Consider the following 19,021-nt stretch of genomic DNA (forward strand, 5'->3'; position numbering starts at 1 on the left):
CTGTCTCACATGCCAAGTTCCACATGCCCTGATTTGAGAAACACAGGTCGGTTAAGGCTTCAGAAACAACACAGCAACATTGGTGAAGGCACAGTTAGGAGTCAGACCAGAAATCAGAAACCCAGAAGGGGGCCTCCTGCAAGAAGGGGTACGGCAGGCAGGGTGAGAGTCATACAGCTTGCAGGTGGGCTGGTAAACACACGCTCAAAGAGGCAATCAGCCTTTAGGGAGGGAAAAGCTGTCTACTTTTTTGCCATTTTATAGACCACCTCTGATCAATTCTATCCTATGATTTTATCAAAACCCTGTTGAACCAACTGAAATGTTTTAAATTTCCACCTCCTACAATAATTTCTATTCAGATACTGCTTAGTCACATCAACTGAAACAAGCAAAAAAAAAATCACCTAGTGATTGTGTCAACACATTCTTATCCATTCCACACATGTTACTGAATAAATACAAACTTTATTTGTATATTTATGTATAAACAATATCCTTAGTTTGATAATTTAAAAATACAAATTCACATAACCAAAATGCTTAAAGGATTTGGTCAACTAAGCATCAACTATTTTACCTATAAATGTGAAAATCTGGCCTGTCAAAATTGGTTTTGCAAGAGCCAAATCTGAGATATTTGTGGATTTCCATGAAGGTTAGCTCTTCAGATTATGAGATCTAATACAACACTCAAATCAGATATTAAGGGAAAAAATGATTATGCAACCCCAAGTTAGGACCTTAGATAAGAAATTACAGTGGTATCAACTCACTTTGAAAATTCTACTTGAGTACTTTTCTTTTTCAAAATCAAGTAGGATTTGTAAGTGACAACAGTACCTCAAGTGCTTTTATAAATAGCAAAGCTATAGGTTCACAGCTATATGCGAACAGTATTTGTATTTCCCTGAGATCACAGTTTGAGTTCAAGGGCAGTGTGTGAGTGTGTGTGTTTCCTGAAGCCACTGATTGCAGAATGTGGTGAAGGCTAAGAAGAGAACATTTATCTGTTGATGTTCAGGTGAGCTTAGCTCCCTGCCCATTGCAGACTAGCTTTGGCAACTGGGTCCCTCAACCTCTCCTACAGTTTCCACCCCATCAGAGCCTCTGGGCCTCATTCTTTTTAGGTCCAGTAAAATAGAGGAGACACAGCCAAGCAGCTCAGAGCCCCCTCCCCTCCCCCCCACCAACAAGTGGGTTTGGCTGCCAGTCCTTTCAAACTTGTGCCTCTCTTCTCCTGGAACCCACGTGCCTGAACCACGTGTTCCTTATCTCCCTTGCTTTTGAGAATGGAGTCATGCTCACAAACTCTAGGGACCATGATATCATTTTCTAGACCTGTTTCCTTAAACGACCTCCTCTTCCTCCTCCTAGCTCATCCTCTTCCTTCCAACAAGGGGAGCCCTGTTCTGTCACACAACGGGCTCCAGATCCAGTCAGCTGTGCCCTGCCTCAGTCCTCCGGCCCTTTGCCTCTGGCTCATCCGGCCCCCATCTGCCTCATCCCCCTGCTGGTGGGATGGGTTATGACAGCTACACAAACTAAATTTTCGATTCGTTGTTTATTTGTGAATGGAAACTAGATTTTAAGAGTTTCCATCCCTGGCTAGTGCCTAGAAGCTTAAATCCTGATATGCTTATAAAGTTTCTCTAAATTACTTGAACTCTTCTCTTTCCCTAAAAGCTGATGACTGGCAGCTTTAAGTGCAGAACTCTGTACCATCTTAACAGCTGTAACTGTCTGCCAACCCATGCTGTTACTGAGATCCTATTTCTTGAGGGCCGGTCACCGGAGATTTTACAATTCACCTGCATATCTGGGGACATAAAAATCACATAGAATCCTTCCCTTGCCTTCATCTAGGTATTCTGAACTAGTCCTGATACTTGAGTCCTGCAGTTAGAACCAGATTTATAACAGCGATCCTAAATCCTCACTTTCCCAAAGTAGGGCTGATCCACTGATGGGCACAAAATTTGCTGATTGCTCTTATCAAAGGACTGCCATGACAAGGAACACTCTCTTTCCTAGGGGAGCTCTCTGCGTATGCCATTGATGTTGTCATTGCATATCCTTCTTGGAAGTTCTTCCCTGCAATGATCTTGGGAAAATGATTTCTCCTATAGCTCATAAATGGTTTCTGAAGGCGATCTCAAAAAAGTCAAATATATAAGCAATGGCCACATCATTGACCCAAGAGCACAGCTTTCAAAACGACCACTGGGAGGGCAATAAAGACATGGATGTAACCTCATAACTTCAGGTACATCTCATTTTTCTCTAACTTGATGAAAAGAAAACTTATGATGTTAACTAGTGGGCTGTTTACTGTTTTATTAAGTGTTTCTTGGTTGGGGGGAATTTGTCTTATTCATTGGTGTCCCCAAGTCTTGACAAACAGAACTCCTTGAATGTTTGCTAAATGGAACTAGATTAAATTGTTTCAGTTGAAAGCTTCATTAAGGTTATTAGTCTCAGGAGTAAGTACATCACTTGCTGTAATGTGTTCTAAATTTTCAGAAATACGTTTGTATTTTCCCATCCTGCTTTTCAGAGCAGGGAGCTGAACCTAACCTGACCCCAAGGCACAGAGCTTTTCACACACCGACATGTGTTTATATTTATCCTCAATGACCTAAGAATACATAGAAATCTCATTTGTAATGTTCCAAGTCTTTTTTTTTAAATCACCTTGAACTTCAGCTTCTTCTAACCATAACTTTTCTATGAAAATTCAACTCACTATCAACTCTAATACCTCTAACTTCCCAAACTACTCAGAAGTACAAGCATGATCTGCCGCATCTGACATGAAATAAAACTCTGTAAAGAGATTTGAAATCATATGATGAAAATAAAACACATTGGGTAATGCAGTTACTATGTTGTTACCATTGTTGTTGGTTTTTAAGTACGGCACATGAAACAGAATCTCTTAATCTGTCTCCCTAATTTGGGGATTAGAATGAATTTCCAGTGAGCTCCTCTGAAAGCTCTATCTCCTAGAGTGAAAGGACAGACTCCATTCTTTGAGTCCAAATTGTGCCAGACTGATCCAAAAACCAAATAGAAGGGCTTCAAAGGATCCTGAAAACTAAGGTTCCAGGAAGGTGGGGCCTCAGGGACATGGACTCAAATCACAGTCTAAAAGACAAGAAGTATACGGTTCAAGAAGAGTCAGCCATTCCTGCAGTGGCCAGCGGTGGAGGGATGTTTACATTAAAAAAAAAACAAAAAAGTATTCCGAGTCTCTGGAAAACCCTTTCCACATTGCATTACAGGCATTGGACATGTGGAGGCCAGGCCACCGGCCTGTGCTGAAGGTACAATTCTGTCTGGCAATGACAGTTCTGGTCTGTCTGAATGCACCACCGTGAGGTACATATAAGAAATAGAGGTTTTGATGCGAGAAAAGTCTTTTGTCTCTTTCAAAGCAGATAAGTCTTCCCAGACCCATCTCCAAGTCCTGTCTGATAGAACAACATATGAGACACTCTTGGCAAGGAGCCGAAGGCTCTAATAGAAGAGAAAAAGAAAAGAAAAAAAAAAAAGAAATAACTTTATTTCCTTGCCTTTCTGAGTGACTCCTTTAGCACACTTGTCAGAACAAAAAATAAGCCAGTTTTTGTTTCCTACTCAGAGACAGACAGCATGACAGAACGCCACCGACCTTGCAATGGAAAGAGCTGGGTTTGGACTCCTGGCTTAGCCTCTTACAATCAGAGTAAGCAGGGGCAAAGCCCTCAGCCTCTCTGAAACTCAGTTTCCTCACCTGTAAAACTGAAGAGATAATATCCAGTCACCGGGTCGTTATGATGGTTAAATGAATTGATAGACACAAGTGCCTGGCACAGAACCTGGCATGGGACAGGTGTGTCCTGAATGTTAAATATTCTTCTTCTTTCCTCCTGAGGTAGGTCACGCAAACATTCCTGGCTGGTCCCGAGTGTCCCAAAGCTGTGATTTCCAGGGAGCCCCCACGGAGAGCTGCGGGGAGCCCAGGTGTAGGGCCTGTAGCTCAAGCCCATCCTACTGTCTTTAGTGGCACGAAGCCGGGCAACAGGTGCGGAGGTAGGAACCCGGCACCTGGTCCTGAGCCCCCGCGGCCCCGTGGCCCCGCCCTGCGCCCTCGCGAGTCACACCGACACTGCTCCGGGCACGATCCTCCTGATGTGGGTGTAAGACTTCCTGATGGTGACGCTGCCGTGGTGCGACACGCCCCGGGGCAGGACGCACTCCTCCGTCAGTTTCTGGGCCTCGGGGTCCCAGCACAGCACTGTGGCGATGACCTCGTTCTTCTCGTCCCGCCCCCCGGTGATGTAGAGCCGGTTGTTGCAGGGCGCGATGCCGCAGCTGGCCCTCTCGTGGCTGAGCTGGGTCACCAGGCACCAGCTGTCCTCCAGGGGGCTGTAGGCGTACAGCGCTCTCATGGCCCCTCCTGAAGAGGAAGGGAAACACAGTGGGCCTCTCACTGTTCTGGTTTTCTTCCCCTTTACCCACAAAAGTCCTACTTCTGGTAGGTCAAATCTACCACCTTGCCAATAGAAAGGGTAGATTCATGGCTCTCCGGAAAGCCCCAATGGTACAGGTGCAGTAAGTCTCACACTCTTCGCAGAGCCCTTGAAACTCTACGGCCAGGCCCTGATCAGGTGCTAAAGGACAATTGGCTTCACATGGTGCGAGAATGTACCCTAAGGCTGCTCCCTAGAAGAAATACCACCTGGTGCATCAGGTGCACTCAGCTCATCCCAGCTCTGCCGTGTTTTTATTGTAACCATAAGCCCTGAGACAGAGGTGGTTTTAAGGTATCAGAAGGAGCATGCCCATAAAGCACCTGCAGAAGGCCTGGTGCATACAAGCTATCAACACATGGCAGTGACTAGAGGCAGTGGCATCTCTTTGTAGACTGAGCATGACCTGGGACACCAGTCCAAGACACCATCTTAATTAAGATGAGCTTTGAAGTTATGAGACTGACCATACAGCTACAGGAAACCTGAAGCAAGGTAGAGAAGGGGTTTTTCCTTGATCTCTTCCTGTATTTTATTCTCCAGGAAGCCTTCTCTGATAAGCTGTTTGCTGGAGTTACATATTTTTGGCATCTCCTTAAATCAGTGACTCTCAATCGTGGCTGCCCAGGAAAATCACCTGCACATTAGAAACACCTTGCCCTGTTGGCCAGTGTCCTCCCTCTCATTCTGATATCATTGGTCTGGGGTAAGCTCCAGCTATGCACGTTTCTGTAAAAAGCTCCCTAGGTGATTCTCATGAGTAGTCAGGATTGAGATCCATCATCCCTAACAATTACATGCCAACTGTGGTCTGGCCAGCCAGGCTTTCCTTTGGGCTAAATGCAACTTTTCAGAGCCCCCAAAGCAAGTGGAAAGAGTAAAACTCCTATGAACACAAAATAAGAAATGATGATAGCTACCATTTATCGTTCACTTACCCATATATACTGTGCACATTTCAATTTCTGTACGTTTGCTAATGTTTACAATACACTTTGTTCCTGTAGCAACTTCTGGCTATTCCACCGGGCCCCGCTGTCAGTCTGCTTTCTATGTCCCCTAAACGTGGGCTGTTTCTGCATCCAGGACTGCAGGATGAATTCCACCAAGGCCTGGACCAATCCCATCTTCTCTTCCTTTTCAACTTCACCCACAGGAAACCTTGAGTTCCCAGGACGGCCTTATCTGATATACCTGCAAGGCTGCATGGGTGGGGGGCCTCAGATAAATGAGATGCCATTCATTCACTTACCAACAACATAGATGCGGTCCCGGAAACTGACTGCGTTGATGCATTTAGCCTCCACTGGCATGGATGACTTTAAACTCCATTTATTAGTTGAAGGGTCATAACACTGAGTCTTGTCTGTGGCCAGTTTCCCATTGGGTCCGCCTCCAATCACATAGAGCTTCTTCTTATGGCTGGTGGCTGCGAAGGAACTGACGTGGACAAGAAGGGGCGCTGCCTGCAGAGGCACAGAGCACCGGGAGTGGCTGTCAGTCACACAGCTGCAGACTGCTCCCAGATTGCCAGAGAAGCTCACAGGACATAGGCAAGGAGCTAGGGGACACAAGCCTGGGCATCCTATGCCTGAAGTCACCAGGCCTGTGGGCTGGACTCCCTTTGAGATGCAGAGAGGTCAAAGCACACATTTCCCAACATCCGTACAGGCTCAGGACAGGCTAGAGCAGGCTGAATGATGGATGTTTCCAGCCTGTTTCTTCCAAAGTTCAGTTATCAGAGGAGGAAAGGTGTACGTAGGAATAAGTGTTTATACAGATGAAACCAGCCAATGTTGGAGCAAAATGCTTTCTCAAACGTGCATATTTATATTCACTCATGTATTCTTTCATTCGAAAAATATTTACTGAGTGCCTACTATGTGCCAGGCATTGTCCTTATTGCTTCTATCTAGGAAGAAAAGCTGGTATAAGGGTTTCAGGTGGCCATAGGTAAGCAGACTTCCACTCTGGGGCAAAATGAAGATTTGGGGATTAAGCCAGACTTGTGCTCCCACCCTGTGAACCCCACGGCACTCAAGGGGACTTCCCAGAGCCTCTTATCCATTGACATGGCCCTCTGGGGTCATGGAGCAACTCTGTAACAGGACTGACAAGTTGAGCAGATCTGGGGCACACCCCCGTAAATATTAAGGGCTATATAGCAGTTTTCAGGTTGACAGATATTGGCTGGATGCCATGACAACCTGGCTACCTTTGCTTGTGCCTCTGATGATCATGTTTTACAGTCCCCAAAGTGGAACATACTCTGACATATGATCTGATAAGAAGAAAGTTTGAAATTGGGCACAACCTGAAAATACAGGAAGTGAGATCACTTTATTATTATTATTATTATTATTATTATTATTATTATTGAGACACTTAACATGAGATCTACTCTTTTTAGCAAATTTTTTTCCCACGTCAGATGGGTAATGTGCCAAGGTCATAACAAGGTTTGAGGGAGGCACTTGTCACACAACAGTGTGAACCCGCAATCATCATGCTTATGAATTACGAAAGGATCTCTCTTAATATATTTTTAAGCATAAAATGCGGTACTATTATCTGTAGACAGATCTCCAGAGCTTATTCCCCTTGTGTAATTGAAACTCTATGCCCACTGATTAGCAATGATATACACCTGAGGTTGAATTGCTACAGTCTTGCAAGCAGCATGTAAATGGTTCATCATCAATAGGCAAGTAAGTAAGAGTTAACCTCTAAACACTACCAAATGATTCTGACTCAGTAAACAGTGTAGTAAAGGGATCCCTGTATGCCCACTGTGGAGACAACAGGTGGCATATGAGGAGACAGAGACTCTGAGCTAAGACGTGCAGACTTGAATTTAGGTCAAAGCCTCCCCTCTACACCTGAGGTTCTTGCCCACACAGAGCTTCCCCACCTGGAAGGAAGTTATTTCTGTGACCTGATCAGCAATGCTGAAGCCATGGCTCCTTTTAGGAGGGAAGTTCAGAGCCGCCAACAATGCTCTCAGTGGGAGCAGAGAGATCAGAAAGCCATATGCCTACACGGGCATATACTTTTTTTTCAAGCTTTGAAGTAGTAATACAAAGTTACTCATAGAAATAAATCTCATATACCTCTGACCAGCAGTTATGGAAGGGGTCGTAGGTCTCCACATTGTTGATCCTCTGCAAGCCATCAAAACCTCCAATCACATAGACCTTGCCACCTAACACCACCATCTTATGCCTCCAGCGGCCTATGTTCAAATACTCAATTTGAATCCATTTGTTGATTGAAGAATTATATTTCCAAACATCGTGCTGTGTTTCTTTGCCACCTAGAAGAGATACAGAGCATTTAAGAAACCACCAGATGTGTCAGAAATGCAGTTTCTCCCATAATTTCCCACAGTCCTTAAGAGATCATGAAGGTGTGTGTGGTCTGGATGGGGAGACAGAGCCAACACAGGGGAATAGAGAGAGCCAGTGTAAGGCTGGGGTGAATTGTGCACCAGACTGTGTCATGTGTTACCTCTGTGCTGTGAGTTCAGAGAAGAGGTGGCTGAATGAGTTGGGTCCAGAGAAGTCTTCAGGGAAGTGGCACCCAAGTCCATGTGAATGGGTAGGGGCCAGCAGGCACCTGGACTCAGTGTCTGTGCAGCCAAGGGGCAGGAAGTAAGGCAGGACAGGTAAGACTGAACCATTACGTGTGGGGATAATAGGGCCTTGACCGGCAGCCAAATTAGAAGGCACCTTAAGTTCTGTTTGCTTACTTATTTAGACAAATACAAACCTGTAAAAATCACCAAGAAATCTTACAAAATGGTCTCAGTTCAAATCTCCTATATATACAAAAAACATTAGGTGGGATTTGTCTTATTGTTAAATAATTTTTATTAAAAAAGAATGAGATGCTCACAATAGATAATTTGAGAATGAGCTGGTAAATATTTTTTTCAACACCACTCTCTTAATAAACAGAAAATACATAATTCAGTTAGGATGAGAGAATAAGACAAAGGAGAACTGATTTTTTTTGTGATTTTAATGAAATATTTTATCAGCCTTGTGTTTCCATTCCTCATCAGCACAGAGTACCACCAACTACTTAAAGCAAAAGATGTACTTTTCAGACTGATAACTATAGACTAGTGGGGCAATGCCTATCACTTATAATGCTCTGTATCCTGGGTAAGTGTTTCTCCAGGGTAGAGCCCAGAAGTGAGATCTCTAAGTCAAGGGCACACACGCTTTTTAATTTTTATAGGTGTTGCCAAAGCGCCTTCCACAGCTGTCCTGGTTGACCTTCCCCTGCCCTACCCACAGCATATTATTAAGAGTGTTTTTGGGGTTTGTTTCTTTTTATAGGCTGATGGAGAAAAATAACGTTATGGTTTGGTTTTTCCTGGCTGCTAGAGAGAGACTGAGCTTCTTCCTCTTCCATGATTTTTTTGTTCATATAGTTTAGCCATTTTCCCTTGGGTTGTACACCTTTTAGAGGTCTCTATTCAAAACAGGGTGTATGATATTGATCCCATTTAGGCAGTGTCAAAAGTTATAAAATAGGGGCTCCTGGGTGGCTCAGTTGGTTAAGTGTCCGACTCTTGATTTTGGCTCAGGTCATAATCTCAGGGTCATGAGACTGAGCCCCACCCATGTTGGGCTCTGCATTCAGTGGGAAGTCTGCTTGAGATTCTCTCCCTCTGCCCCTCCCCTCGCACACACAAGCATGCATTCTCCCTCTCAAATAAATAAATAAAATCTTTTTTTAAAAGTTATAAAATAACTATATGCTTTCAAAGAAATATATGTACACTGTCTTAAAAAGAAAAATCTATGATTTTTACTTCAAGATGTAAAGAAAGACCTGATTAAGTGGGAAGCATATCATGTGCCTAGATGAGAAGACAGGTTATTGCAAAGATGTCAACCCTCCCCAAGTTAATTAAGATACACTCAGTGCCTTCGGAACTTTTCAGGGAACTTGAAGAGATCATCCTAAATTTCACTTGGAAGAGTAAATTCAGAAAAAATTTCTAAGAAACTTTGAAAAAGAATGAATAAGAAGGCTTTCCCAGCAAATATCAAAATACACCAAAAAGCTATCATAATGAAAGCAGCGTGGTACTGGCATAAGATGAGACAAACTGACCAATGAAAAACAAGAATACAGAAGAGACTGAAAGATATAAAGATCATTAAATAAATGGTATTAGAACAACTGGCTATTTATTTGGAGAAAAATTAAGTTAGATCCTTCTTTCACATTACAGTTAAAATAAAATTCAAAAGTAAATGATATAAAAGTAACTGGAGAATATATAGGAGAAGAGGTTGATGATCTTGGAGTGGGGAGGGGCTTTCTAAGCATGACATGAAACATAGGATCACATAGGAAAGAAAGTTACTATATAAATATAAATCAAAGTTAAAAGAAAATCATAGTCTGAGGGAAATTATTTACAAAACAAATAGCAAAGGATATATAATAAAAGCTCCAAAAAATTAATAAAAAGACAAACAACCAATAGAAAAACAAAGGGTAGGAATAGATAATTTTTTAAAATAAAGTGTTACCTAATAAATATATGAAAATATGCTAACATCACTAATGAATTAATTAATGAATTAAATATTCTAGGCTATTAAAAATGTAATTGATAATAACAAACATTAGCCAGGATGTAGAAAATGGGCACTGTCCTTCAACATTGGTTGAACTGTAAATTGGTACAAACTTTCTGGAGGACAATTTAGCAATATCTACAAAAATTCTAAATTGACATCTCTTATGATCACCTCCAGGAATCTCTCCAAACAGCAGCACAAGTTCATAAACCTATGTGTATTAAAATACCTATTGTGGGGCACCTGGGTGGCTCAGACGGGTGAGCGCCTGACTTCTGACTTCGACTCAGGTCATGATCTCAGGATCGTGGGTTCAAGCCCTGCATGGGGCTCCACACTCAGCGTGGAATCTGCTTGTCCCTCTCCATCCCCCACTGTTCCTCCCCCCGCAAAGTAAATAAATAAAATCCTTTTAAAAATAAAAAAATAGGGGCGCCTGGGTGGCACAGCGGTTAAGCGTCTGCCTTCGGCTCAGGGCGTGATCCCGGCGTTGTGGGATCGAGTCCCACATCAGGCTCCTCTGCTATGAGCCTGCTTCTTCCTCTCCCACTCCCCCTGCTTATGTTCCCTCTCTCACTGGCTGTCTCTATCTCTGTCGAATAAATAAAAAAAAAATTAAAAAAAAATAATAAAAAAATAAAATAAAATGCCTATTGCAGCACTTTTTCCAGTGGGAAAATAAAAGCTAAAAAAAATTGTGTTTCATTCATTCAACAGACTTAATCCATATGATAGATTCATTATATCAACATGTAATTATGTCCAAAATGGATTGTTAATTGAAGTACAAGTTTCTGTGATTTAACTGTGTGTAACAAGCATGACTTCATGTATTACTTGTATCATTTTTTAATAGACAACAACAAATCGAAATGAGGGGAAGGACGAGCTATAGAATAACATGTGTCGTGTATGTGACAAAGACTAACTATGATTGCCAAACCTGTCTTCCTCCTGCTCACACAGCTAAACTACATTTCCTAGCCCACCTGCATGGGCTCTGGCAGTGCAGGGCGGGGGGCATGTGGCTAGTTCTTGCCGATAGAATGTGAGCAGATTGATGCCTCCCATCCACACTGAGGCTGTTATGAGCAGGCGTGCCTTCTCAACTCATCCAGTATCTCCTTCTTCCTGAAATGCATCGACCTTGAAGGCCACCAGGGGAAAATGGCAGCATCATCAGATGGAAGAAGCCTAGGTCTCTGAATGACTGAGTGAAGCAGGTCCACTCCCCCGACATACTATTGCAATAATTCATTGAGATTTAGCGTTTGCTACAGCAACTAGCATTACTTACTCTAAGCCAATATAAAATTATTTTTGTAAAAAAGTTAAAACATATAAGATTGCAATGGCACAGAGAAACTGCCATATTTTACTTCATACTCTCCATATTTGAATCTTCTACAACAATAAAAAATATTTCTAAAGATAAATGAAAGTTATTACCTAATCTATGGTATTAACATACCCAGGGAAGAACTGACCTGCCCTTGATTTTGGATGTCAGTTCTGGGAAGAAGCTCTTCCCCAAACAAGTTCAGATTAGAAAAGCCTCCTAGAGAGGACAAGGGAGGCTTGTCTCCTCCCTTGGGGCCCCAAGAAGAGCTAGGTGGTTTTTGATGTCTTGGGGAGAGAATGGGACTCAGAGAACTTGGGTTGAGACCCTGCCTGACATTTACCAGTGTGTGACCTATCTTCAGATACATTCTATAATCCTTCAGAGACTGCATTTTCTCCATTTGTAACCTGGAGATTAAAATCACCTACCTTAAAGAGTTAATGTGAGAGACAAATGATTAAATACCACCAAAGTGTAAATTCATCTACTGTGCTGTAAAGATGGTAGAGACTTTGTCACTTAATAAATATTTATTAAGCATTTACTACTAGCCAGGCACAGTGCTAGGAACTGGCAATACAGTATTGACTCCCGTGGAATTTAAGGACTAATGGGAGTCAGGTGCAGTGTAACTGTAAATACGCAAATAACTTAGAAGTGAGAAATGACAAAGTACTGTGTGCTACTGGAGCGTCCAAAAATATGACAGTGTATTTGAGATGAGGGTTCAGGTTGGGTGTATTCCCAGTGTCTAGCTCAGTGTCCTACACCTCTAGCAAATATCAAATAAACTCCAGTATCACTTTCCTTCTTCCTTTTCCATGAAGGACCGGACCTGTCTGCCTGCTCCCCCAGATCATAGTACAATACTGCTCACAGGTTAGCGTCTATTAAGTAAGAATGTGCTTTCCAAGATAAGACCACCTGAGCTCCTGGTTTCCACGTGCTGACCCTGCCAGGGCTAGACCATCGCCATTCACAGTAATTCTTCTAAGTCGGTTGCCTGGCTCTCACTCAGGAAGTACATAGTGCCACTGGGGACTTGCTTTGGCATCATGTGGCTCCTGCTTACCTGAGATGTAGACCTCATTTTTTAATGTCACGCATGCAAATTCCACCCACTTCTTATTCTCACTCTCCAGCTCATGCTCCGTCATGGGGAGCTTGGCCACCTCCAGGCGGCTGCGCCGCAGGGGGTCCAGGCAGGTAACCTCCGCCACAAACCGTTCATCCTTCGTGCAGCCACCAATGATCATGAATACCTCAGACTGAAACTCATGCATCCTGGGCTTGGTGCGCTCCGAAATGATCTGGAAAACCAATGGGAGTACATAAAGGCAGGATGACATAGAGGTTCAGAGCCCAGGCTATGGAGCCAGACAGAGCAGAGCCCAGTTCCCAACTCTGCCACCAAGTGACCTCACTTTGAGCCTCAGCTCCATCATCTGTGTAACGGGGACTTTAGTGGTAACCACCTCATAGGTCTGTGGTGAGGATGAAATGGTATCACATACGTAGTGTGTCTGGCCTGCAAGGGGCCCGGTGTATAATAGATACTCAACAAAGTTTACCTACTGTTGTTTTCGCTGCTATCCTAAGAAGTCCAGGTCCATTTACCATCAAATGCACTTCACCCTTCCTGCCCAGTCTAAAGGCTTGAACCCTGGAATTTCATTTCCCGCCACCTTCCACCCCCTTATGGTTTCAATTTCTTAATGCTATCCCAGACTTTGCTCACCACCAGGCCTCTTCTGAAAGAGAAGTCCTGACAGTAGGCACACAAGAGCACTTAGAGACTTAGGGCACGGTGTGGCCAGGGACGTTGGAGGACTGGGTCCCAACATCAAAGATATGACCCTTCAGATCCTTAACAAGCAAAGAAATACACACCACAAACATTTAAGCCTAGCTGAAAAAACAGAGGTTTGAAAGTCAAAAACACTAGAATTTGGTCCTGGTTTCACCACCCGTGGCTATGTGACCTTGGAGAAGCAACACAATCTCCATAAATTCCTGTGATCACTTCCGTGTCATCAAGTCATTGTGAGCATTCATGCGGTTGTGATGTAGACAGATGAGCAGAGGACCTGGCATAGGCACAGCCCTTAACAGACAGGCATGGCAGTAGGAACAGCTAGAGATGTCATACTGGCATTATTAGGGAAAAGGGAGAGCTGCCCTCCTCCTGGTTCCATCTATCCCCTGGGCTCAGTGGGGAAGGTTCTGCAGGTGGGCTGTTGGGAGACAGCATCCATTTCCCAATGACCAAAGTATCCTGCAAGGTCAGACTGACCTCACACAGGCTTTGAAACTTCAATCTTGACCACCGATATGACAAGTTACAGTAGCAAAAACTGCCCCCTCAAGTGGTGAATCCAATCAATGGTCGCAGGTAAGCAGACCAGCCAACACCCAACCCCTACTTTTCTCTAAGAGACTTTGGTTTTCTGTACCAAAGAGACAGATACGGTAAATTTTTCACCCTCAATTCATGGCCATAAAGTGTGTCACAGGACTCTATTTTGGAGGTTGGCAGAAAGAAGAGGGGGATGTGTGGGGCAATGGGCACAATCTGAGAACACTGACAGTGGAGAAGACAGCTGGGATAAGGGTTGGAGGGGTGGTCCTGGGAACTTGGAAGCATCATAAGAAACCAAGCTGGCAGGACAGGATCTGAGCAATGAACTGCCAGCTAAGACAAATTTTGCCACTCTGTGTTTTTCTTTCCCATTATCTGCCCTACTTCATGCCCCTAAATCTCCCCTCTCCACAGCTGAAATGCAACCTTTAGCACTAATCTGGTCCTTTCAAAAGGGTTAGGGACTGTGGAGTAATGCTTAGAGGATAGCACTAGCCTCCTAGAATTGGTCCCTGAGTGACCTTTATTCCAGCTCTGAAAGCCAGGCCTCAGCATTCCTCTGAAGCCCCCCATCTTCTTCACAGTGGCTGCCCTCCTGCCTCAATAGCCTGCTGGCCAGTAGGGGACTGGATCTTACTCCTGATTCTCAGCCTGGCACCCCATTTCTGAGTCCTGGGCTGTGGAAGACTCTGCTCCCATTGACTGAAACCCCTGCATTCCTAATCTGCTATCTGGATCCCCCCATAATATCTGTCCTTGATTTCCCACACCACCTCCCCATCCATTTACCCTTTAAGTCATTGGCATTATTCCCTTTGTCCTTTCCTTTAAGAAGCCATTCTTGACTTTCTACACATGTTCCCACAGTCCTGAATTTCCCCATCACAGCCCTTTTCCTACTTCCTTATAATTTACTAAAAGGTCCCTGATGACAGAAAAAGTCCTTATTCTCCAATGGATCCTCAGCACCAAGAACAGTGCTTGGCGGTTGTGGGATTCTATAAACATTTGCCAAATGAGTGAGTGAGTGAGTGAGTGAGTGAGTGAATGAATGAATGAATGAGCTGGGTAACCCAGTACCCGATACAGACTTTTTCCCAGTCTAGATCACTGTTGTAACCAGCTTCCACAGCGGCGCCCAGCAATCCCCACCTCAAGGTATTCATATCTTCTGTTGTCCCCCCGACATTTCTCCAGGGTAGGCTTCTATGCCAGCAGAAGACAGCAGAGGCAACGGTCTACCACTGCTGAAATCAGGTTATAAAAAGCACTACAGCTTTCATCTTGATGGCTCTCTGTCTTTCTGGGGCCATTTGCTCTGGAAAAGCCAGCTGCTATGGAGAGGCCCACATGGCAAGAAACTGTGGCTTCCAGCCATCAGCCAGCAAGGAATTGACACCTGTCAACAATCCTGTGAGTGAGCCTGGAAGCTGATCCAACCTCCAACCCTGTTTGAGCTTTGAGATGACTGTAGCCCCTGCCAACAGCTTGACTACAGCTTCTTGAGAGACTCTGAGCCAGAACCACCCAACAAAACTATGCCTAGATTCCTGTGAGCTGTGAGATATAAAGGTTTGTTGTCTTAAACTATAAGGTTTGGGGGTAATTTGTTATACAGCAAAAGATAACTAATACTTAACCATCTAGTTGATGGATTTGCTGGGTATTAAGACCTGCCTTATCACTTGGCACCACAGAACTCCCAAGTGGTGGCACTATTATCAAACTGTAAATTCAGCTACATTTGACAAAATATTAACCCCAAAAGCGTGACAAGGGCCAGTCTTGAAGTCAGAGATGTGCAAGTTTGTTGCAGACACACAGAGTGTTTGCCAGTGATTCACACGCAACAATCAGTCCTAATCAGTTTCTTTTCAGATTGTTAAAAATAGAACAGACAGTTGCACTTTGCTGACTATTCATTAACAGGGCCTATACTAGCGGACCAATAGAAGTGATCGTGTTGCTTCAACAAAGCTGTCCTCAGGGTTGAGCCTCTGCCTCGCTCAGGAGTGAGCGACACCACACATGTCAGAGCAGCCTTTGGTATAAATCAAGGTGGTTGCTGGAAATTTAGGAGGCAATGAAATAAAGGGGAAACTATCTCTACCCCAAAAGACTTCTCTCAATAAAGGTACTAGCTACCACTCCTAAATCAAATGTAGATTGACACCTGCTTTTAGGGTTCTAAGATATCCCACTGTTGCCACCTCCACGAGCTTAGAGGAGGAATAAGGTTAAAAGAGGGAGATGATGAAAGGACAAGAAGGGTTTAAGTTTGGAAAAGGAAGGTTAAGGGGAGAAGCATGTTCAGAGAGTGGCCTCTAGACTTCGACCACTATTATCTGGAGGAACCTAAGATCATTCAAGCAGTGAGCAGACAGGGAGTTTCAGGGAATGAACTGGAAATGAGACCCCAATTCGAAGATCACAGTGATCGGTTAGTTCAGTAACCCTGAGGAGAATTTAGGACAATAAAGCAGCAACCCTTGGACACAATGAAAAGAGAAATCTGGGACAACTGGGTGGCTCAGTCAGTTAAGTGTCTGCCTTTGGCTCAGGTTGTGATCCCAGGGTACTGGAATCGAGTCCCACATCGGGCTCCTTGCTCAGTGAAGAGCCTACATCTCCCTCTGCCTGCTGCTCCCCCTGCTTGTGCTCACTCTCTCTGAAAAACAAATAAAATCTTTTTAAAAAAAGAGAGAGAGTGAAAAGAAAAAAGAAATCTTAGCTTCAGAGAAAGAAAATGCTTGGTTGTGAGAAATGGTGCACCATAAAGGAATTGAGAAAGAATGAGAACAGTCTTCATTTGTGGGGCCTTACCATGCACCAGACACTGTGCTGACCACATCTCATTCATTATCCTATTTAATTCTCAAAACAATTGTATCAGTTGGTAGGCATTATTATCTCCATGTTACAGGTCAGGACGGAGCTTTCAAGCAGTTAAGTAGCTTACCCAAGGTCACACTCTCTCGGTAAATTGTGTAGTTAAGATTAAAGCCCAGACCTGCCTAAATGCAAAGTCCAAGTCCTGCCATTGGAAACTCTTCCAGCTATCAGAATTCTCTCTTTTCCTAAATCCAAAATTCATAATGCCACTCTCCCCCACACTGCAAATACCAAAGTCAGAGCACATACTTCATAGCAGCAGTTTTGCAGAACGCATAGCAGAGATATTTTATATCAGCAGAAAACCTTTATCACCTGCATTTCAGGGACTTAGGAAACAGGAAGCAGACATAAAAGTAGCTAGAATATCGGAAGTGTAGTTGATCAAGACTCTGTACTTTGAATGCTGAACTGAGAGCAGCTGCAGAGACAGACACTGTCTGCAGTTTTATGAGGGCTTTGATACCCAGTCCTGAGCCATCTGCCAGCGACCCACACACCCAGCAGAAGGCAGCGCCCATATGGTTGCCTGGACTCCCTCCATCCATCTACTTATCACCGTTCATTCGCTTAGTGTCTTGGCTTCTCTGACAGACCATAAATTTCATAAGGCAGAGACTGTTTTTGTAGTGCCTGGTGCCATATCTGGCACACAGTTGGTGTTCAGAATTTATTTGCAAAAAATATATACATACGTAAAAGTACAGCTTATTAAAATATATGGGATGCTGTCAAAGGAGTACTTAGGGGGAGATTTATAGCATTACTGACGATACTAGAAAAAAAGGGGAGTTCTCAAATCAATGACTTCAGCTTCCACTTAAAAAAAAATAAGAGAAAATTAAACCCAAAGTAAGCAGAAGAGAAAATAATCAAAATCAGAATACAAATAAATGAAATAAATCCTAAAAACAAATGAAACCAGAAGCTGTTTCTTTGAGAAAATTGATAAAATTGAAAAATCAGTCTCTAACCAGACTACTCAGGAAAAAAAAGAAGAGACATAACCTACCAAATCTGGAGTGAGAGATGTGACATCACTGTAGATTCTACAGATATTAGAAGGATAATAAAGGAATGCCGTGAGCAACTTTATGCCAGTAATTTCCACAACTTCTATGAAATGGGGGAATTCCTTGAAAGACACAAGGTACCAAAGTGCATTCTAGAAGAAATAGATAACCCTGTATCTGTTAAAGAAATACAATTTGTAGTTAAAAACCTCACAAAGAAAACTCCTGGGGCGCCTGGGAGGCTCAGTCGGTTGAGCGTCAGACTTGATTTCGGCTGGGGTCATGATCTCAGGGTTGTGAGATTGACATCAGGCTTCACGCTCAGTGAGGAATCTGCTTGTCCGTTTCCCTCCCAGACTTGCATTCTCTCTCTCTCTAAAATAAATAAATAAAACCTTAAAAAAAAAAAAAAACCCTCCTGATTCTGATAGTATCACTGGTAAATTCTACCAAACATTTAAGGATGTATTTGCAGAGTGAATCAGTGACAGCAAATCTGAGGACAACACAGAGCTAGAAAAGGACACACAGGAAAAGAAGGAGGCTCTAGGTGTCTCAGATAATTTCTAAACCACTTGGGGCTAGGATTTCTATCAATGGCCTAACGAAGGTTTGGGAGCCTCTTCCAGAACTATTGTACAATGGCATATAGGTGTGTGTATTCATGCATATAAACTTAACACACTGTCCCTATATTATTATTTTCTGATGGTTTTGTTCCTCTCCACTAAGCCTATTTTTGTCGTTACGAAGTTTTGAATAAAACATTTCTTCAGAAATTGTTAAGGAGAACCAGGTACATCCAAATGATATGTGTATTCATCATCTTGGTACCCACTTATACATTCAACAAACACTTACTAATTGCTTACTCTATACCAGGGATTCTCCTAAGGTCTGGAGATGAAAAGTCCAATAAGACATATTTCTGACCATAACAAGCTGCCAGAATGAGACATTTACAGATGAGGCGGTTGGTGCTACAACAGAGCAATGCACCAGGTGCTATGAGAGTGAGAGAGGTCTCTGAAGAAGGTGATGCTTTAACTTTTTGCAGCTGGAGTAGAAGTCAGCTGGATGGAGAGAGGAAAAAGGTACTTGAACAGCACCTGCATTACCTGCATTAGTGGATGAAAAAGCACATCCACTTTGGGGAACTGTAAGCAGTACATTAGGAGCCCAGCAGGAGGGAGAGGCTGGAGACGGCACTAGAGAAGTGAGCGGGAGGTGAAGTAGGTAAGGCGAGGCTCTGGGAGCTCAGGCAGGAAGTGTGTGGGCTTTAGCCTCAGAGTCATGGG

General features: G+C 43.5%; 1 protein-coding gene and 1 non-coding gene across 2 annotated transcripts in view; both read right to left on the reverse strand.

The window, feature by feature from the left end:
- Positions 1–448: 448 nt before the first annotated feature.
- KLHL6 (kelch like family member 6) overlaps positions 449–19,021 on the reverse strand; it is a 55,291-nt gene continuing 36,718 nt past the window's right edge. Inside the window, exons 4-7 of the mRNA XM_026497781.3 lie at positions 12,532–12,769; positions 7,625–7,827; positions 5,767–5,980; positions 449–4,441 (exon numbers count right to left, since the gene is read on the reverse strand). Of these exons, the coding sequence (XP_026353566.1) occupies positions 4,140–4,441; positions 5,767–5,980; positions 7,625–7,827; positions 12,532–12,769 (957 nt within the window). The 3' untranslated portion in view covers positions 449–4,139. The remainder of the gene's footprint in view (positions 4,442–5,766; positions 5,981–7,624; positions 7,828–12,531; positions 12,770–19,021) is intronic.
- On the reverse strand, positions 6,940–7,043 carry LOC113257078 (small nucleolar RNA U13). The gene has a single exon (XR_003316819.1). It is a non-coding gene; the product is annotated as a small nucleolar RNA U13 (small nucleolar RNA).

Source organism: Ursus arctos, unplaced genomic scaffold (genome assembly GCF_023065955.2).
Source record: "Ursus arctos isolate Adak ecotype North America unplaced genomic scaffold, UrsArc2.0 scaffold_4, whole genome shotgun sequence".
Lineage (NCBI taxonomy): Eukaryota > Metazoa > Chordata > Mammalia > Carnivora > Ursidae > Ursus > Ursus arctos.